A 22,494-nucleotide genomic window follows, 5' to 3' on the forward strand; every position below is an offset into this window, starting at 1 on the left:
TTTGCGTCCTATCTGAGACAAGTGTCACTGGGTTACAAGCAGGAACCAAACACGCGGGCAACTGCTCGTGACAACGATCCACCCCACAGCACCTTTATTTCTCTTCAGTATCGCTGAGGTCAACTCTGCTACCCAGCATGGAGAACTCATTGTTGAGCAGATTGCCAGCAGAGCTGCGCAACGCGATCTACGAATACAGCCTGCTAGAAGGAGACCACGGACTCGAAACGATATATATCGGCCGTGGCAGCCAGGATGATGGCTTCGCAGCGTATCCCTCGACCGATCAACAGGAAGCTTCTCCTCTACTCATCCGTGGCCTGCCGACAGTCTGCAGACAACTACGATGGGAGACGCTGCCAGTGTACTATTCCATCAATCGATTCTGCATACAAACGGAATACCTCAAAAGCGAGCAAAAGAGCCAGGTCATCAAGCAGATTCAGAAATGGGTGCATACAATAGGGCGTGAGCAAGCCCGAGAAATGCGATATGTCACCATAAGCCTGGCGTCTTTCAAAGGGCAGCAGAGCCCACCGGCACCCCTCAGTATTGACTGGAACCATATGCGGACACTGCGACAGCTCTTTCATCCTCGTGGCAGGCTGGATATTCGGTTTTATCTGGATGGCACGAAGACAAAGACGGCGACATTTACGCTAGGGTCGAGGAGGTCGATTGAGGAGCAGCTCGATCGCATGGCGGATATTTGGTGCGCGAGGTGGCAGAAAACGCGGAAGTATAGTGAATTGGAGGCGAAGACGTTGGCGAGCTTATATAGAGCTGAGACTGCGAAGTTGTTCGTTGATATGCCCGACTATGTGTAGGTAGTTGGCATGTTCGTGGTTGTGGAGAGTGAGCGTTGTCGCGGCCGGCCGGCCTCGGCAGAATTGCATCGTCCTCGCGTCCACGGATGCCGGACACAGATCTGCTCTTCTTGCTTCTTCGTGTCATCAATTCATCTCATCTCATCTCATCTCGTAGGCACTCTTGTTATCTGCGGCCGACGGCGAGAGTCTGTGCTGCGGTGCACGCATTGCGATGGAGATGAGAGGAGAGGCCAAGGCGGTCGTGTCCAACCCTCCCATTTCTCAGGCTTGAGCTCGCTTCATCCGGCCATCCAGGCAGCGATATCTCACGGCCACGGAGCGGGTGCAAGCCACTCGATAGATAGAGGACACGACGCAGACATAATGTCATCAGTGGAGTAACGCAGGCGTGAGCTCCGCACTCACTGGCCACTCACGAACCCGAGATCGTAGCAGCACCCTGCTACAAGCATGGGATGGAGCCCCTCTTTCGCAGCTCTGGAGCTGCTTGAATCACAGAGGCGGAGATAGAAAGGGAAGTATAGAAGGCTGCGCCTTTGCTCTCGTTTCCGTGACTGGCGCGGCTGCATACCCATACACGGCTTTACCAAATTACGATCATTCGACAGCACCACAATGGCAGCACAAGGCACATCCAGCGGCCACCCCATCACGGTCCTCACGGCGGATCTTGCGCCGAAGCTACCAGCCCACAGTTCCGTGCTGTTCGCCGCGAAAAAGAGCAAGAACCTGTCGTTTGAGACGATCGCGAAGGCACTTGGACGAGAAGAGGTCTCCACCGCAGCGATCTTTTACGGTCAGGCCAATGCATCTCCAGAAGATGTCACGAAGCTCGCGCAGGTCCTTGATATTCCAGAAGATGTGCTACTCCAGACCGAAATCGCGGCGTTGCCGGACCGGGGTCGTTCTATGGAGATGCCGCCGCGTGAGCCATTGATGTACAGGTTATACGAGATTGTGCAGAACTATGGGTATAGCTATAAGATGAGTCTCGGCCTATTTCCTTCATTGTCACATCATAATCTGACTCTGCACAAGCCATTCTGAACGAGAAGTTCGGCGATGGAATCATGTCTGCTATTTCCTTCTCCACGAAGGTAGAGAAGGAGACAGACGACAAGGGCGACTGGGTCAAGATCACTTTGCGTGGAAAATGGTATGATAAACATTTCCATGAATCGTTGTTGTGTCTAGACCGAGACTGACAGCCTGGATCATTACAGGTTACCATATACCCGATTTTAGGTCAGCATGCTGGACTACCGCCAGAAAACAAAATAGAAACGCGCCTTCGGGTCCGCGACTTCAATGCTATGTATTCTGCCAGATGAGCTCCAACCTTTGCTCTTTGTATCTCTGCCTCCTGCAGCATAATCAAGGCAATCTGTCTACCGAAGCGAGACAGTGAAATAATCGAGGCCGTGAGAGACACGAACGCGTCAGTGTCTATGGATATCTGTTCTGATGTGCGGAGCCAGGCTGGACTCGCATATATGTGCTAATGACATTCACCGAGCGAGCTGCGCCACAGATCACTTCGCCGACATACAGTCTCGGCTTGCCGCGACGACTTAATCAGCGTCACTCCTTCACACAACGGAACGGATGTCTGGGATGCATACACCCTCGCGCACGAGCGCATGTTCGGGCCTCCGAAACCACGCGCACGACTCGCCAAGGGTCTCCGGCAATGCACCTGCGGCGGTGCCGATTGGATGTTTCGTGATGTCTATTGATGACTGGTAGGCTGAACGTTAAATAGAATGCTGACAACGTGAAGTGCTCTGCATATGCTGCAATGAAAACTGCTGGTTTCGAGGGGTCGTCACAACTAACGAGCCAGCCACTGGGCTTTGCCAATTCGGAAATGTCTCCATGGGTTGAAACATCGTGATCCCCGGTCCGACACATGCTTGGTGGCCGACTTCCGTGACGATTGGCGTACGGCAGACAATAGTATTCGATGAGACAAGCTGATCCGCCTGCAGGCTGTCTTGACCCCTAGGCCAGGCTTCTCATCCTCATTACCAGTTGTTCACGCTGTTCAACATCGTGTCCCGAGTTGCTTGCCAGGGCATTGCTTTCGACTGTTTATACTAATCAAGACTAGCACTCGGTGTCCTGACACTGCTCAGAGAGTTCGATACAGGCCCGGAACAAATCACACTGATAGAAAGGTGCCTGTGCATAAGCTCACTCGGAGCGATATTGCTGCCAACATCATTCAAGCACGAAACACATCTTGCTCTCTCGGACTTCTCGTCGCACGGTCACCTAAGTACATCAACCGCATGGACTGCATACCATGGAAAGCAATCAGAGCGCGCCGATCTCGCGACCCTACACAGGCCGGCTGGCCCGATGCCATGGCAAGCATTGAAGATACAGTCCGACTCGCCAAACTTCAACCTGTCGCCATACGGCCACATTCAGCCCTACCGAAGAACAAGCTATCAGCGCTTATCGACCCAGCAGACATTCCAGAGGGAGGGCATGTGCGTAGTCCTAGCGGCAACCTGCTCGACGCCATGCAATTCGAGGCACGTCAAGATCGTCCTCCATGTATTCGGGAACGTCAACAGCGCATTCTCGCGCGAGTGCGATCACAAGCCTCAGTGGCGAATGCCGAGCAAGTCGCGCCGTTTACCCAGGATGCCGATGAGAAGGAGTTTGGCAACCGGACCACCATCGAGGCCGGGAAGCGAAGGAGTGATAGCGATAGTGCGAAATCCTCAGATGTAAGTTCTTAGATGTCAGTGACAGCATGTCGCACTTGCTGACAATTCGGTCTTCACTTCAGGAAGGAACTCTGTAGCAGCGAGGTGCTAGCCGGCTCCTTGAGCGATGGTCCTGGTGCTCGATCCGTCGCTCTAGGATTCCGATTGTCGTGTCGATGAGTGTTGTTGTCAATCTGATGTGTTTAGCGTTGCAAGATTCTTTGAGAAGCATAAACTTATGAGTAATCCGATTTATCGATCACGACTTCTTCACGTTTGTGCGCGTTGAACTGAAGCGCCAAGAAGCTTCACTTCTACATGCACGCGCATTGTTCCACATAGCTCACAAGGCAACCGCGACAGCCAACTCACCTTAATTTCCCATTGACAGCCGAACTTCGCAGCTCCTCCCACCACAACCCACAACATCACCCATCAAGATGTCGGACACTTCCGAAGACACGCCTCGAAGAGAGAGGGGCATCGCCTGCACATATGCGGACTGCCAGCATCGCTTCAACAGCAGGCAAGAGATGAAAAACCACAAGATCGAGACCCCAGAGCACTACTACTGCAAGAAGTGCGACGTCGACTGCGATGATTGGGACGAGCTCCTGCAGCACAAGGTGGACATGATGGCGCCTTTCATTGAGGGTAGGAAGAGGGTGAGGGACGAGAAGCCTCGCCATATCGTGTGCGAGTTCTGTGGTGAGAACTTCAAGAGTTTCGACGGCCGCAAGTTACACCGAACTCAGGTAAGTCCGACCATGCGGTTCCTAATTTCAGGAGCGACGCAGTGGCACTAACGCAACCTCGCGACAGATGCACCCGGCAGACCAGGACATTGACTGCCCCGGCTGCCAAACGAAATTCCTCCGCGCTACACACATGATCGGTCACATCGAGCGTGACGAATGCAAGGAAATCCGACGCTGGATGCTTCATGCTTGCATCAATCACAAGTACATACTCAACCAGGTCATGGAAGGTCCCGATCAGTTCCAGCACGCCCTGTCTGCGTATCAGCAACCTACCGAGAGCTTCGACCTACGCGAGGTCACTGATGGAAGTGAAGCAGCGGATCAGGAGCAAGGAGGTGTGTCTCTGATCGATCAGGACGACGACGCTCAGATGGGAGGCTACCGACCGATGAAGCCCGAGGTCGATCTCATGGACTTTCGTTCAGGTGAGGCCACCTCTGCTTCACAGGGGTCGTGGCCGAAGCCCAAGCCGCAGAACGCGCCGAAAGACCTCTCGGACGGCATGCGAACGATGTCATTAGGTTCGAAGGGAACGAGCCGTCGTGGTGCTCTCAAGATTACCACAGTACCGAATTCTTCTGCGACCACGCAACACTCTTCAGCAAATCGCAAGGTCGTACACGCCAATGCTTCCAGTGCTTGGGATACGGAGAACACGACCAAGAAACTGTTTCCTGCTGCGCAACCCACGCCGCCAGCTGGCGACTGGAAAGCCATCCAGGAACATCGTCTCGCGCAGAATCCCAACATCCTCGACACCCACTTCTGGAACCCAACAGACCCGAACTACTCCGCCGAGCGCTTCTACAGTCCCTTGCTGGACGGCTACTGTTGCCCATTTCCAGCTTGCGCAAACGAGGCCATGTACTGCACCTACAAGACTCCCCGTGAGATCGAGCAACACTTCCGTGACATGCACTGGATCAAGATGTTCCGGTGCCCGTGGTGCTTCAAGCGTTTCGACGAGGTCACAGCTCTCATGAGTCACGTCGAGTACACGAGAAAGTGTCGCATCAAGGAGAGTCGCGATTTCGAGAAGTTCATTGGCGAAGTGACGGGAGGCTTCTTGACGGCTGAGTCCGTCGCTCAGCCAAAGATCTTCAACCTGAACAAGGCACTTGTCAAGGCAGGCAGTGCGAACGTGAACGTCGGAGTTCAGTCGACCAAGTTCTCGGGAGCACTTCCAAACAAGGGCTTTCAGACGAGTTGAAGTCCAATCGTTCAAGTTCAGGAGCACTTCCAAACGAGGGCTTTGAGCAGCACTTTCAAGCAAAGGTTTCTAAGAACGAGTTCAAAGATCAGACGAGCTCATCTGGCCTGGATTCGCTAAGGCAGCGCGCGAGTGACACGCCCAGCCGTACTGTAGTAAGAAAATCGTCTAGCGAGCACAGAATCAAAAGTCTTCGTTTCCAACAACGCCTGGTCGTGACTACAGATACATGGATCATTGCCTTCTCGAAATGCCTCGTAATGGTCACAAGGCATCTATCAGCTGATATGGGCAGATCTAGATGGGAGACAATAGGACCGATTCGGAAAAAATGTCCTGCCGATGGGCCTGATTCGCTTGCACGCAGTGATTTGATTGGCCGACAGAAAATCAAGATTTCGTAGTCGAGCGATGGAAAGAGCGTGCGTGAGACATGTTGTCCGAAAAACTTGAGAGTGCGAAATTCTGCTGGAGCCATCGATGTCACCTCCACCGTTTCTGCTTCTTACGTGAGCTCTGCCGCGCTCGTCACCGTTTGGCCATTACCGTTTCGTTTTGTGCAGCCGTTGCACCCCCTTGTTCCACCACGGCTCCGTCATCGTCCTGTGACTCGTTTGACGCCACGCCTACCGCTTGCTCAGACCTCACCTCGTCCGCCAGCAAACATGCCTGATTCTCAGAAGAGCACGCCTGAGGCTGCTGAAGTGAAGCACGACTCTGCTCAGTGCGCTTCACCCAGCTCGTACCTGGGCCTCAGTCAAGGTCAAGGTGCCGTGTCGCCGCGATCACCACTGAAATGTACGTCTTGCTCCCCTCACTTGCACTTGCACGACAGTCACTGCCCGCTTTGTGCACGTCATGTGACTCTCGTTTCTGCCACTTCTGCACCTGTCACCGCAATCTGCAAATCGACCGGGTCAGGCATCCGCGATGTCGACTCTTTCCCCAGCGATATCCCCTCTGCTGTTGCCAGAACCCACGCTCATTGCTTCGTTCGCAGCTGTCACGATCGCTGAACATCCAGAGACCATTTCTCCTCTGATACTCGGTAACCAGAAAAGCGTTGAAGATCTTAGGTGCGACTGTTCGAGGAAGCCCACTGTCAAGCCGCGCTCGTATCGCTTGTCCGGACGGCCTCCTGCGAGTCCCTGCAACAAGCCGCTCTGTGTGAATGCGGATGGGGCTGGCCAGACCCAAGAGGACCAAGATGAAGATGAGACTGATCATTATGACCACTTGATTACGCAAATCTCCAGCTGGATCAAAGACAAGCGCGAGAAGCGACATCGCCGCAAAGCTAGCAGGCATGGCCCACACGAACCAGCTACGCTCTCAACACCGGACGAAGGCGGCCAGCCGGAAGATCGTGCGTCACAACGCACGCGGCGAGGCTCTGATGCGTCCGATGAGTCCCTCGAACTCAACAAGCTGGAGCAAATTGTGCGACAGAACTTGGCTATTAGGAGATCCTCCGCTCGGAAAGGCTCGTTGCTCGGTAGTAAGACTTCCGTTCGCAAGCTTCTCCACAGTCGCAAACAGTCTTCTGCAGCTAGTGCCACAGACACAGAAACACTAGACAACGAACTCCATGTACCGAGCTGCGAAGTTGCGCTGGACAACTCCAAGACTTTAGCATATTCGGGAGGCGCTTCGGACTTGTCTGATGAGGAAGGCGATGATGAGCTCAAGCAGATTGCGTCTCACCGCGACCAAGACGCATGGGCTAAATTCAAGTTCGAGATCACACGGCTGACACACACACTGCGTGTCAAGGGCTGGCGAAAGGTTCCCATGGAATGGAGTGCTGCAATCAGCGTGGAGAGACTTAGTGGTGCTCTGACAAACGCTGTGTATGTGGTCTCTCCGCCCACTGATCTTCCTCTCGAGAAGCACGATGCGCAAGGTAATGTCGTAGGCGTCAAGAAGGCCCCGCCAAAGCTTCTGCTCAGAATCTATGGACCGCAGGTGGGACATCTGATCGATCGCGAGGCTGAGCTGGCCATTCTGCGGCGTCTAGGCCGCAAAAGAATTGGCCCAAGACTTTTGGGCACCTTTGCCAATGGTCGCTTCGAGGAATTCTTCCACGCAAAACCACTGACGCCTCAAGAGCTTCGGGACCCTGATACGAGTCGCCAGATCGCCAAACGTATGCGTGAGCTTCATGACGGCGTGGAGCTTCTTGACCAGGAGCGCGCTGACGGACCATTCGTGTGGCGTAATTGGGACAAATGGGTTGATCGTGTCGAACAAATTGTTACATGGATGGATCGACAATTCGAAGGAATGTCGCCGGACGAGAAGCCAGTGGGGAACCGAGCATGGCTGCGTCGTGGGTACATCTGTGGCGTTCCCTGGAAGCAGTTCAGAGCGGTCCTTGAGCAGTACCGTGACTGGCTGAAACAACAGTATGGCGGTACCAAACGTCTCCAGGAAGCGCTTGTTTTCGCGCACAACGACACGCAGTATGGCAATATTTTGCGACAGATCCCGTCAGGCGAGAGTCCACTGCTCTTACCATCGAATACCCACAAACAGCTTATCGTCATCGATTTCGAGTACTCCAATGCCAACACTCCTGGCCTTGAATTCGCCAACCACTTCACGGAGTGGTGCTACAATTACCACGACGAGAAGAAGCCCTACGGAATGCAAGCGAACATGTATCCCACGCCAGAGGAGCAAGATCGCTTCGTCCGTGCATATGTGCGCCATCGATCACAATTCAACGTGTCGACTCCGAAATTGGCTCCGGCGTCGACTTCTTCTGACGCCCGAGAGCCGGAACCCATCAAGAGATCGACGACCAGCATATCGGATTTCATGCTTGATGTCCGAACTCCATCGCAGACTGCCGCTGTGCCAGCGGAAGAGGATGCCCAGAAGAAGAGAGAGGACGCAGAAGTGAAGCGTCTTCTGGATGAGACGAGAATGTGGCGCCTAGCCAACACCGCTCAGTGGATTGCCTGGGGCATCATCCAAGCCAAAGTTCCTGGCATGCCGCTGTTCGACGGCAGTGCTGTGGCTAGTGAAAGCGAGAGTGAAACTCCAGAGAACCTGCTTGGCGAGAGAGCAGACCAGTATAAGGAGATCCTGAAGGAACAGCAGGGTGACGAGCCAGTCGCTGAGGATGAAGAATTCGATTATCTTGGTTATGCGCAGCACCGGGCGATGTTCTTCTGGGGCGACGCATTGCAGATGGGTTTCATCAAGCCAGACGATCTCAGCCAAGAGACGAGAGAAAAGGTCAAGACGATCGAGTACTAGGTTGCAAAGTGCCGTTTGTGCTGTGGTGAAAAGTCGAAGGGTTCTCGGAACATGGGCGACTAGTATACCAGCCTCGATCTTGCTTTGTCATACTGTCAGACGGACCGGGATTCTGAGAGCTTGGTGCAAGATCGTATTCGCATGCCGAATTCGGTTCCTTCACTATGCTCCATCACTGCAATCAGAGTGGCAGTTTCATATCCTATCAATGAATGCCCCAAACTCGCAAGGATCGCCTCTTCAGTTAATGTTGGTAAAGTTCATCACCAGCACCGTCTTGTGAAAGCCTTGAGTATCGGAGTAATGGCCGACGTGCACTGTAGGACGAATATTGCCATTGTGAGGATACTTCTCCAACCTCTAAAGCATTATCTTGCAATTTGACCGGAAACTGTGCTGATACGCCATCAAGTTCACGTTGAAAGAAGTGCAGATGGCAAGATTTCAAGGGTCGCAGCGAACCATGTTTTATTATCATTTCGCGCGAAGGGAAGCATAACCGAGGCTGGGCAATAGATAGCAACTGTACTGTACCTTCTAGCGTTGAGGAACTGAATCATGGCTTTGCAGCAAAGAGCTGTGACGCATCTTGCTGCATCGAAGTCATTTTGTTGGTGGCGATAAGGTTAGACACTTCAAGGAGTGTGCAACACGCGTCCTACAAGTCGTACAGCTACGAAGTAATCCGAGAATGTGCCAAAACGCTCTTCGATTGACCCGAAGGGCATGAAAGGCGATCCTTGGTTTGTGATGTACTGAGCTTTGCACATGGCCTTACGTTGGGGGCCTAGTTAGCTTATCACACTCGTTTTTGCAGTAAATAGCAATGAATTTTCGCAAGATTGGTGATCGGGCGTGCAAGCGGAGGAGGAGACGACAGACAAGGTTGTGGCATCGGCATCGGATAAACTTCGAAGCCTAAATTCTAGCTCGACTGGACAAACTTTTGGGAATTCTCGAGCATCCGATCTCAAATATTATTGCTGGTCCGATCCCGCTCACATTCGCAACATGGCATTCGACGACTTGATTGGGACACTATCTGATGGAGACGTCTCAGACGAGGAGTTTGAGCAGGAGGAGATAGAGGAGGCCCCAGCCACACAGAACAAGAAACGGAAAAGAGAGGTAGCAGCGCAAAGTGCGGTTAAGAAGCAGAAAAGTGATAAGGATGAGGACCTCGATTCAGACTTCGAGTTTGAGAATGAAGGAGGAGCTGCTGAGTTGGATGATCTGGATGCGTGGGCACTGGCTGGCAATGGAGCGATCAACGAGCCAGGCAATATCGATGCGATTGTTGCGCGAAAACGAGCGAAGCAGGCCCCAGCGAAAGCCGAAGACGATGCGAGTGGCAGTGACAGCGATAGTGAGGACAGCGAAGACGAAGGGATAGCAGCAGCATATGACGAGGAAGATGAAGAGGAAGAAGACGATGCTGTAAATGATGCTGAAGAAGATGGAGACAGCGAGGAGGAATTTTCGACGGCAATGGAAGGCTTGAATGGAGACTTTGAGGGTATGGATGGGGACGAGGACAGTGAGGACGATGGGAACCAAGACGGAGAAGACTCTGGCGACAAAGCGGAAGTGGCAGCACATGTGCCACACCCCGACGATATGGCAGATGGGTCTGAATCCGAGGCAGCTGAAGATGTCGTGGAGAAGGAGAAGCGCAACAAGTTCTTTGCGAACGACATGGACAGCTCCAAACCCACAGCGACTGCATTCCACACGATGAACCTTTCCCGACCGATTTTGCGAGGCCTTGCTTCAGTGGGTTTCGACAAGCCTACTCCGATCCAGGCCAAGAGTATTCCTGTTGCCCTCGAAGGGAGAGATCTGGTCGGAGGCGCCGAGACTGGTTCAGGAAAAACAGGAGCCTTCATCATTCCCATTTTGGAACGTCTCATGTTTCGGCCGAAGCGCACAGCTACAACTCGTGTCGTTATCCTCATGCCTACTCGAGAACTGGCATTGCAATGTTTTAATGTCGCGAAGAAACTGGCGGCCTTCACCGACATCACTTTCGGGCAGGCAATTGGTGGTCTGAACTCTCGCGAGCAGGAGAAGGCACTAAAGCTTCGGCCGGACATCGTCATTGCCACTCCAGGTCGTTTCATCGATCTTGAGCGAAACAGCACTGGATTCGACGTTAGCACTGTCGAGATTTTGGTGCTGGACGAAGCCGATCGTATGCTCGAGGAAGGGTTCGCGGATGAATTGAACGAGATCTTGACGAAGATTCCCAAGTCTCGCCAGACTATGCTCTTCTCTGCTACCATGACAAGCAAGGTTGATGATCTGATTCGCTCAGGTCTGCAGCGACCTGTGCGACTCATGGTGGACTCAAAGCAGCAGACAGTGAAGGGCCTCGTGCAGGAATTCGTACGTCTGCGACCGGGCCGGGAGAAGAAGCGTCTTGCCTACCTGCTGCATCTTTGCGAGAAAGTGTACACGGATCGGGTGATTATCTTCTTCCGACAAAAGAAAGAAGCGCATCGAGTGCGCGTTATTTTCGCGTTGGTCGGTTTGAAGGCTGCTGAGTTGCATGGTACCCTGTCTCAAGAGCAGCGTATCAATGCGATCGAGTCGTTCCGAACAGGCAAAGCGAACTTCCTGCTCGCAACCGATCTTGCGTCTCGTGGTCTGGATATCAAAGGCATTGACACTGTCATCAACTACGAAGCACCACAAACGCATGAGATCTACCTTCATCGTGTCGGAAGAACTGCACGTGCCGGACGTACTGGTCGAGCCTGCACGCTCGCCGCTGAGCCGGACAGGAAAGTTGTCAAGGCAGCTGTCAAGGCAGGCAAGGCGCAGGGAGCAATCATCAAGCAGCGCACGATCGAAGCTCACGAGGCAGATGCTTGGCATTCGCGGATCGAAGCTTTGGCGGACGAGATTGAGGATGTCTTGCGTGAAGAGAAGGAAGAGAAAGCTCTCAATGTGGTCGATAAGCAGCTCAGCAAAGCGGACAACATGGTGAAATACGAGGACGAGATCAAGTCCAGGCCAAAGAAGACGTGGTTCGAGAGTGAAAAGGAGAAGCAGGCGGCGAAAGATCGTGGTCGGGCTCTGCTGAATGGTCCTGAGGCTGTCGAGACCAAGAAGAAGAAGGGCGGCAAGCTTTCGAACAAGGATAAGAAGAAGCTGCAGGCAAAGGACGATCGCAAGTCTGGAGGAGAGTGGAAGCTCAGCAAGAAAGCCACAACTCAGGGCAAGGAGTCGTCGGACAAGAAGTTGGCGAAAGTCAGCAAGCAGAGAGAAAAGGACAAAGCACGCGGGAAGGGCTCCAAAGCAAAGTACATTAAAGGGAGGAAATAGATGGCGTGCACTCCACGCTGCTCAAATACTCAATGTACAGCAGCCTCGACGCCTTGCAGGCGCTCTGAATCGTTCCTTTCTCTTGTCTCAATTTCAAGGCCTTCCGCTCTTGCCTTCCATGTTCTCTTCTGCTCCCACCTCGTCTTCTGATTCTGCACTTCGTATCAGTTTTATTGATGCAAGCATATGCTTTAGGCCTTACTGCGTGCAGAATGTGAAGATGGTGCAAACATGGCGGTGAAATGAATTTCTTGGACGTATGTATCAGAGCGTAGAGCAGGTAGACAGACCTCTTGGGCATATGTAACAGAGGCTAGATGAGACAGATCTCCTGGGCATACGTATCAGAGTCCGTTTCCTGACCTCAAGCTCCTATTGCGGCGTCGAATCCACCGACAACGCACGAATGAGTTGCTCGTGCTCTGCGCTTCTCACGCGGAACTTCACTGGGAATGGCGCAGAAGAACTCCAAGAGTTCACCTTCCTATCATCGAAATCTCCATCCTGTGACTGTGATTAGCGCACATGGTACAACTACTGAAAGCCTCTCCGACTCACCTTCAGAAAGTCAAAGCAAAGCAACAACCTCGCGAACGGCAAGAACAACGCAGTCTGTACCGCTTTGTACCCAATACAAATCCTTCTCCCACCACCAAATCCCCAAAAATCATACGTCATTCGGGCCTGATTACCATCAAGCCAACGTTCCGGCTTGAAAGCATCCGGCTCAGGATAATCTCGACATACGGAAGGGATGTTGATAAGGAAGTTGGTGCCTTTTGGAAAGACGCAATCTTCGAATACGAAGTCTTCGCTTGCGGTATGTGGGGGAACCATGGGTACTACAGGTCGCCAGCGAAGGACCTCTTTGATGAAGGCGCAAGTGTAGGGCATCTGTGGGACATCGACCACGTTTGGGAGGCGAATTGAGCCGTTTTGGCAGCAGACACTTTCGATCTCCTGACGACATTTTGATGCTGCGTCATGATGCAAGATGCTAGCCATGATACAGGTGTTGATGGCTATTCGTGGATTGTCGCCTCCGGCTGAGATGACAGTATTCGTCAAATACCCGGCTTCCTCGTCAGATCCTCTGAATTGTGAGTTGTTGCTGAGCAGCACGTCTTTGACCCACGAAGATGAGGTCTTTTCGTGCGTGGCGAGATCTTTGATGGGGTCCCACCAGGACATGAAGACCCGGTAATGGTCATCGCCAATGAGCTCCCACTTGCGTCGCCAGAATTGCATCGGCTTTGGTACATGCTCAAGCCAGGGAAAGAAGTCTACGATAGTCGATTGTATGCTTGCCAGGAAGTCCATCGTTGTCTTCCGATACAAGGTCATCTCGTCGTCGGTCTTGGTCAGACGCGTGCCAGCGATGACTCCGTACATGACACCAGTGGCATAACGCGAGTTATGTAAATACCATTGCGTTGAATCATCCAGGTATGAGCGAAGCAAGTGCATGCTTTCGTAATCTTGCCATGCTTCGAACTTCTTGGTCCAGACATCATTCAGCAATGGTCGCATTTGCTTCCTAAGCTCGCTCCATATCTTGGTCGGCTGCGTGACAGATCTCATACCCCTACTGATCAACGTCCCAGAGATCGGCATATGAGGCCTCTCATGTGTGACTTTCGCTCGCTTGTCAATGATTTCTTTCGTTACTCGATTAGTGTTGAGTAGCACGTATAGAGTCGACCCCATGTGCAAAGTGGTCATTTCGCCATAGCTCTGTAGTTCCAAGAATGTCTTGCCTAGAGTGCCGGCTGATCGACTTCTCCAGAATTCAAGCATATTGCCTACAATTGGAGAGCCTCTTGGCCCTGCTGGAAGCCTGTATCGCCGGAATGAGCTCCATTTCTTGTCAACGGGCTGGATGAGCTCATGCGCAGCGACCAGAAAGCAGATGGCCGCGATCAGGAGGAGTATCCACTGCATTGTTCATACGTCCTGTTGATTGATTCTTCGACGTTGTGTGGTAGAACTAACAACCTGCGAGCACAGACGGGGTCGCATTCAAGACCAGGTTCTGTTGCTCACGTCAGATGCGGCACCTATGTCTGAGGTAGCTGGGCTGGATTGTCTCACACGAATGGTTTAGTGATCGTTCTGAGTGCACAACATCGCTCTGATGCGGAACCTCGAACAGCTGTTGCTTCGTGCTAACACAAGCGAAGTTTTCCGAATGATCCTCTTGGCCAGCAATGCTCCAATACGAGCCTGTGCGGAGCTCTGCTCTTGGGACCAGGACTGCAATCGCGATCCGGAACTTCCACTATGCCGTCAAGTCAAGCGGAGAGCTCCCAGATAGGTGCATGCTACCTTAGTGACTAGACTAGGTAGCCAATTAGCCTCCGGCCCGATAGCTTCCTGGAAAGTATTTGACATCCTAGTGTTATTGGACGTTCGTTCAGTACGTGTGGCTACTTTGATGCCACATGGAAAGCAAGACGTCGAATGCCTTCCCTGGCTGAGAGACAAGGTCGCACGGGAAGATTCGCTATCTCATGCAGGACCTGCTCACTAGTCGTCTCCCCATCCCAATCGCGAGGATGGCTATAGCCGCTAATCATGCAGGCTTCGTGGACTTTCGTCGGACCCGCAGGTGGATCTGGCGTTCAATCGGTCGAGTGCACTTTTGAGGATCGCGGGGAGTTGAAGTTCTGGGAGGATTGCACTTCATGCATATGTTTCCAGACTCTCGGGTGTGTGCCACGCACGTGTCGCTCGCTCCTACAAATCACAAACGCCCAATGCCAAAAGCATAGCAGTGTGTCTGATATCTCTCGGCAGCTTGAGTTGACTCCAAGCGTGTCTGCGCTTGAGAGGCACAGCTCAGTGCGCTATGTGTTGTCAACGACCCATGCATGTAGGAGAGCCCAATGACCCGTTTCCGCGGCAATAGCGTGCAGCTGTCAAATCATCGGGTGGCCACTACGCATATGCCATCAAGTGATGTGGATTTGAAAGAGCTTTCGGACAAAGTCTTGTTACCTTAAAGCAAGCCGGCAGGAAGGATTCGCAATTGGCGATTAGGTAGGCCAATGCTCGGCGTAGATGCCAGCTCACGGTGGAGCTGTACTGCGTCGCTGCAGTCGAGTGCAGAGCACGCGGCTTCCATGTCTCATTAGGAGTGCAAAGTTTCAAACTGGCTTTCAACCCTTCTTTCTTCACAATTTGCTTGACTCTACTTTGTATTGCATCAAACAGAGCCGATCTTACCATGGCTGGAGCGAAGTCGACGTCGGCGAAGAGCGCCAACACAGGTGCCTCGAAGTCATCAAATGGTGCTTATGTTGCCCCGTCCACTGGCATATTTCGGGTTATTCCAGCCACTTTCGTACCGTATGCCGAGTTGATGCGTTTGGATCGACCAGCTGGATACTACGCGTTCTTTTGGCATTATCTCATCGGACTCGCTTTCGCTGCCTGCATTTCTCCCGAACAACCGTCGCCAGTGGACCTTTGCGCTCACGCTGGATATCTGGCAGCATGGGTCCTGGTCTATCGAGGTGCGGTCTGCACTTGGAATGACAACATTGACCAGGAATTTGATCGTCAAGTCGCGCGCTGCCAAAATCGACCTATAGCTCGTGGGGCGGTCAGCACACGCCAGGGACATGCCTTCACCGCTGCGCAAACGGTGGTCTGTGCAGTGATGCTGCTTTGCTTCCCGTCTGCGGTGTTAGTATACGCGGGAGCTATGACCATCATTTTGGGTATATACCCTTTTGGAAAGCGGATCACGGACTTTCCACAGGTCATCCTGGGTTTTGCATTCGCAGTGCCCGTTTTCTTGTGCTCAGCGGCGCTCAGAGCGGATCCGCTGCTGGCACCAGCTACAGAAGATTTGCGGAGAGGTTCGCTCTGCCTCTATGGTGCAAACACCCTCTGGACCATAATTTTCGATACAATTTACGCACATCAAGATATCAAAGATGACATCAAGGCTGGGGTCAAGTCGCTCGCTGTTCGGTTAGGAGACCAAACCAAGCTCGGGCTAGGAGTACTCAGCGGCGTGCAAGTCGGTTTGCTGCTGGCAGTAGGTCGTTTCTGCGACTTGAACTGGGTCTATTACGTTATCGGCTGCGGCGGAAGCGCGCTATCGCTTTTCGGGACGCTATGGTATGTGGATCTCGAGAATCCTGCAAGTTGTGCTTGGTGCTTTGGACCGGGCTCCCGGTTCGTGGGAGCAAGCGTCGTCCTGGGATTCCTGGGCCAGTATACGACACGACTGATCATGTGAAGCCGGTGGTGCAAGGAAAATATGTTGACTGGAGGAAGCCGCCGCAGTTGCTCAACAAGTTGAGGGTGAAGTTGATGCGGGTGGATATACACTAGAGACATCCGTGAATCAATCTTCGTCCTCATCGCTGTCGCTTACCCAGCCTTCCTCGTACTCATCTGCCATCGCCGACAGACCATCGTAGAGAGCCTCACGCTCATCAATCGAAGGCATGCGTCTTGCAACGCTACCGATAGTCCTTAAACAGTTCGAAATGTCGGTGAAGGTGTAAAGTGAGGTCTGAATGGCTAATGCTTGAGGCTCACCCTGGAACCGCAGCACGGGCGGAAAGGAAGTAAGCATCGGGAAGCATAGGCTTGTCCTGTGTGTCGATGATCTTGGTCCATTGGCCTGGCGCCGCCGGACTTCAGGGTCGTTATAGTCCTCGTCCGCTGCTGACAGCCAGGCGCCCCGTAAAGATGACACTCTACTGAACACGTGAGGACGCCGAGGTGGGCGGCGACTTCTGTCTGATCGGTTTGGAAGCGAGAAGTGGGGAAAGAGCTCGACGTCAAGCTGATCCTCCTCTTTCGCGTGGTCCTCCTCGTCAGCAGTGGTGCCATTGGTCATTCGTGTGTCGCCGTTCGTTGCGCTGTCGTGGCCGTCAACCCCTGTGTCGTTCTTCGCGGAGAAGGAGAAAGCTGCGATGCGGCGATTGCCATCGCCGTTCAGTGTCGTCTCGAAAGTATCGAATGTCGCTCTACCCGACTGGCTCATTCGAAGGCGTGTCGGCAGCGTGACTGATTCAATCGCTGCTGCCTGTAAAGCCGATGTACTCCAGGGACTTGCTGCGTCCAAGGAAACATAGTCAGGTAACCAAGACGGCACGTTTTGCACCGGAATATGGAGGCTTGCCGAAGAGTCGAGTGCATATAGTGACTGCGCGGTGTTCGCGAGTTGTTGACCCTGCCTGTCTCTCGCGGTCCGCTGAGTGTCGGACAGACCGAACATCCACCGACAGCCCTTGCCAAGCTCATCGTTGATGCGTTCCAGATATTTCGACGCAAAGCCACCCCAGGCGTCATCTGTGCCAGAAAAGACTTGAATGCCTTGTAGTTGGTCGCACTCCTCCAGGAAAGGGCGAAGGTCGCGGTCGAGCAGGTCGTGCTCGCGGTCCAAGGCGGAGAACAGATCCTCGCCAGTAAACCACTGCTCGAAAGGCATGAGCGAGCTGTTCAGCTCATATTCGTTCAACTGGATGATGCTGCGAGGATGGTAGAAGACACGGTTGTAATCGGACCAAAAGCGAACACTCTCGGTGCTCAAGGCAGGGGGCTCAAGGCCTGCGTCCAGTGCCACTTGATACGGGCTGGGAGTAATGGGCGGCAGTCGAAGTGAATCAGTCCTCCCGCTCCATTGCCCGTCCGAGGCCGGGTTTTCTTGCTGTTGCAGCTCGTACAGAGCATTCTCACGCCGAAGTGTGCCGAATGCACCTTTCAGGTCATAGATGACCGTGCGAGGTGTATACGTCTCGCCGCTGTCGGCGCCGATGCCCGGACGGAAGGACACATCGTGATCGACGGGCGACTCGTTCTCGCCGGCATAGGTGAAGTAGGATTCTTGTGTGTTCCAGTAGTGCGTTCCCAAGTAATTGGCCTGCTGCCCAAACTGGAGCGTCAAAATTTCATGCATATTGGGCGCGGCAATTGACTTGAATGGCGGATGAAACAGCAGCGGCGGCGGGCGGAGAAGGAGGAAGAGGAGGAGGACTGTGAAGACAGACCAGCTTCAGATGCATGTTCATGGCAGATGCTGAGCGGAGGCGCTGCGGTGAAGAGCGGACGGCAGTCGGGTTGTGCTCGACGCAGGCACGGATAGCGGATAGACGCGCGACTGTGAGGTGTGACGCTCGTCTTCCTCTGACGCCCCGCGTAGGGCATAAAGAATCCCTACTGCAGCCATCATCATCATCCTTCCGCCGTGTCCGCCACCGCGCCCGCGACAACACCGCGCGACGACGACGATCTCCGCCAACGAAAACGACCGCCGCGCATCCATGGTCGTCGCCCGTCTCGCAGCGGAACGCCGGCCGCGCTCCCGATTTTCGTGACTGCCGCATTACTCGCGCTGCTCCGCGCAGCGACTGCATCAAGATGGCCACGGCCACGGTCGCACGACCTGCGCAGGCATTGCGCCAACGCCGCGACCCCCCACGACCCTCCGTTCCGCCCAAGCGCAGCGCCGGTATGGACAATGCCACCGAGCCGCCAGGCAAGCGGCGCCGCCTGGAAGAGCCGCATGTCATCACTAGAGACCACATTTTGCGCAAGTTCGCCGGCAAGCCACCCTCGCTCGTCCTGCACCTCCACCCCAACTTCTTCCGCTTCGAGTCGCAGGACGGGAGCTGGCCATACGATTCGCCTATGAAATTTGTGCTGGACGACATCCGCAAAGAACGCGTCCCTCACGAGCTGCTCGAGGAGCTGTTGTTGAACAATGTGCCCTTCTACGACGACTGCCTCATTGTTGAGATCCACAACCACCGCGCCGCCACGGGCAAGAGCAAGCGCGAAGATGCCGCCAACAGCAGCACGCGGTCCTCGATGCACAACTACAGCGTCTACGTGACACCATCTCCCTACGTAGACTACCCAAGGCAGGCGCAGCAACAGGCCGTTGAGAAGGCGGAGAATGAGAAAGCTTCGGCCGGCGAGGACAAGGGGAAACAGCAGGATGGACCTCAGATTGCCACGGTCGTGCTCTTTCCCACTGAGATGACTCGGCATCGTGAGATGCTGCTCCTGGCGAAGACGCCAGCCTCACAAATGCCACGCAAGAGGAAAGGTGGAGATGAACCTCCCACACCCCAACTATCGGTCCCTCCGACCCCCATGGCAGCCACCGCTGGCCGGTCCACACCTGACGACAATAAGATGTGTCTGGAGCCCCAGGACTTTTACCAATTCCAGGCAGACGTGCTGTTAGCAACTCAGCCCCCGCTGCTCCTACAGCCCGTTGATGGGCCCGAATCGACGCAGAAAGTTCTCGAAACACTATCTCATCCCCTGCACCAGGCCTCACCACCGTCGCCCAAGACCCGGAAGAGGACGACCGCCGAAATGGCGGCAGATGACGAGAAAGCAGCGGAGGCGGAGAGGAGGATGCTTGTTATGGACGAGAGGATCAAAGCCGGCGCGAACGCGGGCGCGGCAGAGAATACAGGCACGGCTGCCACCATGGGCTTCAGCCGCTTCAAAACTATTCAGGTCGTTAGGGAGAAGCTGGAACAGGCCGAGCGGGAGAAGAAGGAAAAGGAACACCAGGAGCAGGCACGTAAACGACAAGCTGAAGAGGAGGCACAAAGACAAGCCAAGGCGCAACAAGAGGCCGCTGAGCAACATCAGCAAATGCTGAAGCAGCGACAGGCCGCCGCAATGATGAAACAACGCCAAATGCAGCAACAGCACGCATACCAACAGGCTCATGGCCATCCTCAGCAGAACATGTTGGCACAGCAGCAAGCTATGCACGCGGCCTCCATGGCTCAGGCGAGTCCCGTGGTGCGGCAACAGACTCCTATGATGAATTCATCCCCGATGATGCCGGCAAATGGCTTCCCTATGCAACCGACTACAAGTCAAGGAGCCGGAAGTCCACCTCGTCCAACCTCAGCAACGATGTCCAACGCGAATGCAGCGATGCAGCGCCAGGTCAGTCAGCAGCAGCATCCGAGCCGAAATGCTACGCCGCAGATGCCACAGGCTACACCAAACATGGGAGGTATGCCGAATCGCCAGATGAGCCAAACGCCACGCATCGCGCAAGGAAGTCCCGCACCTGGCACGCCCGCCGTGAATGCTATGGGCGGGCTACCCATGCAAACGCCCGCTGGAATGACCCAGGAACAATTCGCTATGCTACAGCATCAACGCATGGTCAATCAGCATAACGCGAACGCCATGCAATCTGCATCGCCTGGACAGCATGCCACGCAATCAATGACCCCCGAGCAGATCCAGAATATCGCCCAAAGGCAATCGATGCAGATGCGCCAGCAAGCACTCCTGCAACAGGCTCAAGGTAATCCGCAGATGGCGCAGGCGCTTGCACAACGCCAGGCTATGATGATGAGGCAGCAGCAAGCGCAGATGATTCAGCAACAGCGAATGCAGATGCAGCAGCAGCACGGGCAAGCTGGACAGAACTCGAATGCACACCCTGGCATGCAGGCCAATGCACAAATGAACCACGGTCATCCTCAGCAAGGCGATGGCAACCAAGCTCAGATGACAGCGCAACAACTACAGCATAGACAGCAGCTGCAGCAGCAGCAGTTCAGGCAAGCGCAGTCTGTTCTGACACGGCTGCAGCAGCAGTATGGGAGCCTTAACCAGATCCCTGGACAAGTCATTGCGCAGCTCCCACAGGCAGCACAAATGCTACTGAAATCCACACAGCAACGCCAAAATGCTGCGCAGGCACAACAGATGGCTGCGCGAGCTCAGCATGCCTCGCAACATGGCCAAGCTGTAGTCGGGACCTCCGGCGGAGATCCCGAGTACATGCAGACCCTGCGTGCACATCAGGAAATGTTGCGACAACAGCAGGCGGGCATGGGTGGTAATATGAATATGAACATGGGCATGAATATGGGTATGAACATGGCTAATCAGCAGTTTAATAATCAACAAGGTAATAATGCTGATCTCAGTCAGCAGTTCCAGGCCATGCAAAGGGCTCTGGCACAGAATGGCCAAAACGGTCAGATGTGATCTAGTTTACGACAACTTGATACCGCTATTGAAGCGAAGGACGAATTTGATACCCTGTCCCCCACTTTCTTCCGATCTCAGCCTCGCTTCTCTCCTTTCAAGAAGTATGCCCAGGAGTGGCTGTGAATGCTTTCTCGCTCTGCGACATGCGGGCAATCGCAGCGCGTTTCTCCATTTGGTGGCTGCATTTGGTGTCGAGATCGCGGAGTCGCGCAAAATGGAAAGACTGCGCATCAAGGAATTGATTGCTTCATTTGCCTGGCGTCCAAGATTCCTCACTCGCAGCTCTCGACTTTCTTTGCGTGACCAAACCCAGTCCCACTTCATCCGCAGCGTGAATCAAATGAGTCAAAGCCTCATCGTCGACCGATCCATCCGCTGCTGCGAGTTTCATTTCTTCGACCATGAGCATCAGGGCTTTGAGTTCTTGCATTCGTGCCTCTTCGAGACGTCTGTGAGAAGAGTTTAGTTGGTTCCAGGGCTAGTTCAGATATGGAAGTGGAAGATGTATTACCTCACTTCACCATCCATACTCATAATATCAGATCGAAACTTCTTTCTCTGCAGCCATTTCTGATCGTACCACCCTTCCAACTCCACCTCTGTTGGGTCTTCTGCCAAGTTCTGAAGCAGAGTCTGGAGATTTTCGGGAATTTCGACCGATTCTGAGTGCGTGTCTGAGTAGGCAGTCGCAAGGGCTTGGTATCTCAGGGGCAATGTCTCGAGGACGTGGCGTAGAGCCGCGATTTTGGTCTCGGTCGTGGTCTCGTTGGATGTGATCTCTGAGTAGCTGGTTTGCGTTGCTGCTGCGCTCATGTAGTGGGCCCAGTAGCTCAGTTCGCTTGTGATGATGTCGTCGAGCATGGAGAGGCTCGTTTCTGCTGAGAACGTGGAGGTCTCTACATTGGGTGAAGGGGTCAAAGGTGGTGTTGGTGGCCGCGCTGGTCCTGACTCTGAGGTGTTGCGCTTACGTTTGTTCGATTGTGCAGCAGTCGAAGTATCGGCTTTGGTCTGCCTAGAAGAGTCGAGCGCTGCAGCGACTCGAGGGGGCTGAGCGCTCGTTTCTGCAGCGCCATCGGCTCTGGGCGCAGAGAGGAGGGAGAAGGCAGGCATTGCGACGATGATGGATCGAGAACTGTGTGCTGCGGGCAGAAGCTCTTGTCGAAAGGGGGATAGTGTGCGGGAAGGACCTTGGTGAACTGATGCCGTCCCTGTCATATGGCAATTGGAGGGAATGAGTGGAAAGCTTGATGTGAGCAAACACATGTATGCTGGGGCTACAGTCGCCTGATGGCTACTTGTGACTCTAGTAGCGCCCCACTGGTTTTGTTCACCCATCCATCAGACTCGCCGCAAGCCACGCATGTGAAAGCAGCGGGAAGTCT

General features: G+C 53.9%; 10 protein-coding genes across 12 annotated transcripts; 7 read left to right on the plus strand and 3 right to left on the minus strand.

Moving 5' to 3' along the window:
• Positions 1-137: 137 nt before the first annotated feature.
• Positions 138-827, plus strand: CKM354_000964900 (uncharacterized protein; the record flags this gene model as incomplete). Its single annotated transcript, XM_044805075.1, has 1 exon — positions 138-827. One exon carries the CDS (start codon positions 138-140, stop codon positions 825-827), a length of 690 nt encoding a protein of 229 aa, XP_044661010.1.
• A 618-nt stretch (positions 828-1,445) lies between these two features.
• Positions 1,446-2,075, plus strand: CKM354_000965000 (uncharacterized protein; the record flags this gene model as incomplete). The annotated part of the gene is made up of 3 exons (XM_044805076.1): positions 1,446-1,818; positions 1,869-1,986; positions 2,054-2,075. 3 exons carry the CDS (start codon positions 1,446-1,448, stop codon positions 2,073-2,075), a joined length of 513 nt encoding a protein of 170 aa, XP_044661011.1.
• A 1,046-nt stretch (positions 2,076-3,121) lies between these two features.
• On the plus strand, positions 3,122-5,518 carry CKM354_000965100 (uncharacterized protein; the record flags this gene model as incomplete). The annotated part of the gene is made up of 3 exons (XM_044805077.1): positions 3,122-3,568; positions 3,952-4,302; positions 4,370-5,518. The coding sequence occupies 3 exons, from the start codon at positions 3,122-3,124 to the stop codon at positions 5,516-5,518; spliced, it is 1,947 nt and encodes a 648-aa protein (XP_044661012.1).
• A 665-nt stretch (positions 5,519-6,183) lies between these two features.
• Positions 6,184-8,782, plus strand: CKM354_000965200 (uncharacterized protein; the record flags this gene model as incomplete). Its single annotated transcript, XM_044805078.1, has 2 exons — positions 6,184-6,316; positions 6,519-8,782. 2 exons carry the CDS (start codon positions 6,184-6,186, stop codon positions 8,780-8,782), a joined length of 2,397 nt encoding a protein of 798 aa, XP_044661013.1.
• Positions 8,783-9,793: 1,011 nt separating this feature from the next.
• Positions 9,794-12,109, plus strand: CKM354_000965300 (uncharacterized protein; the record flags this gene model as incomplete). Its single annotated transcript, XM_044805079.1, has 1 exon — positions 9,794-12,109. The coding sequence occupies one exon, from the start codon at positions 9,794-9,796 to the stop codon at positions 12,107-12,109; it is 2,316 nt and encodes a 771-aa protein (XP_044661014.1).
• A 372-nt stretch (positions 12,110-12,481) lies between these two features.
• Positions 12,482-14,050, minus strand: CKM354_000965400 (uncharacterized protein; the record flags this gene model as incomplete). The annotated part of the gene is made up of 2 exons (XM_044805080.1): positions 12,482-12,613; positions 12,668-14,050. 2 exons carry the CDS (start codon positions 14,048-14,050, stop codon positions 12,482-12,484), a joined length of 1,515 nt encoding a protein of 504 aa, XP_044661015.1.
• Positions 14,051-15,335: 1,285 nt separating this feature from the next.
• On the plus strand, positions 15,336-16,358 carry CKM354_000965500 (uncharacterized protein; the record flags this gene model as incomplete). 2 transcript variants are annotated; one of them, XM_044805081.1, is made up of 1 exon in its annotated part: positions 15,336-16,358. In XM_044805081.1, one exon carries the CDS (start codon positions 15,336-15,338, stop codon positions 16,356-16,358), a length of 1,023 nt encoding a protein of 340 aa, XP_044661016.1. The 2 variants fall into 2 exon arrangements, with proteins under 2 accessions (XP_044661016.1, XP_044661017.1); XM_044805082.1 differs by having other exon boundaries at positions 15,771-16,358.
• A 108-nt stretch (positions 16,359-16,466) lies between these two features.
• Positions 16,467-18,029, minus strand: CKM354_000965600 (uncharacterized protein; the record flags this gene model as incomplete). The annotated part of the gene is made up of 1 exon (XM_044805083.1): positions 16,467-18,029. The coding sequence occupies one exon, from the start codon at positions 18,027-18,029 to the stop codon at positions 16,467-16,469; it is 1,563 nt and encodes a 520-aa protein (XP_044661018.1).
• A 461-nt stretch (positions 18,030-18,490) lies between these two features.
• Positions 18,491-21,109, plus strand: CKM354_000965700 (uncharacterized protein; the record flags this gene model as incomplete). 2 transcript variants are annotated; one of them, XM_044805085.1, is made up of 2 exons in its annotated part: positions 18,491-18,933; positions 18,984-19,017. In XM_044805085.1, 2 exons carry the CDS (start codon positions 18,491-18,493, stop codon positions 19,015-19,017), a joined length of 477 nt encoding a protein of 158 aa, XP_044661020.1. The 2 variants fall into 2 exon arrangements, with proteins under 2 accessions (XP_044661020.1, XP_044661019.1); XM_044805084.1 differs by having other exon boundaries at positions 18,491-21,109.
• A 250-nt stretch (positions 21,110-21,359) lies between these two features.
• CKM354_000965800 (uncharacterized protein) lies at positions 21,360-22,222 on the minus strand (the record flags this gene model as incomplete). Its single annotated transcript, XM_044805086.1, has 2 exons — positions 21,360-21,561; positions 21,624-22,222. 2 exons carry the CDS (start codon positions 22,220-22,222, stop codon positions 21,360-21,362), a joined length of 801 nt encoding a protein of 266 aa, XP_044661021.1.
• Between the last annotated feature and the right edge of the window lie 272 nt (positions 22,223-22,494).

The sequence above is a fragment of the Cercospora kikuchii genome (assembly GCF_019650295.1).
Source record: "Cercospora kikuchii DNA, contig_00006, whole genome shotgun sequence".
Classification (NCBI taxonomy): Eukaryota; Fungi; Ascomycota; class Dothideomycetes; order Mycosphaerellales; family Mycosphaerellaceae; genus Cercospora; species Cercospora kikuchii.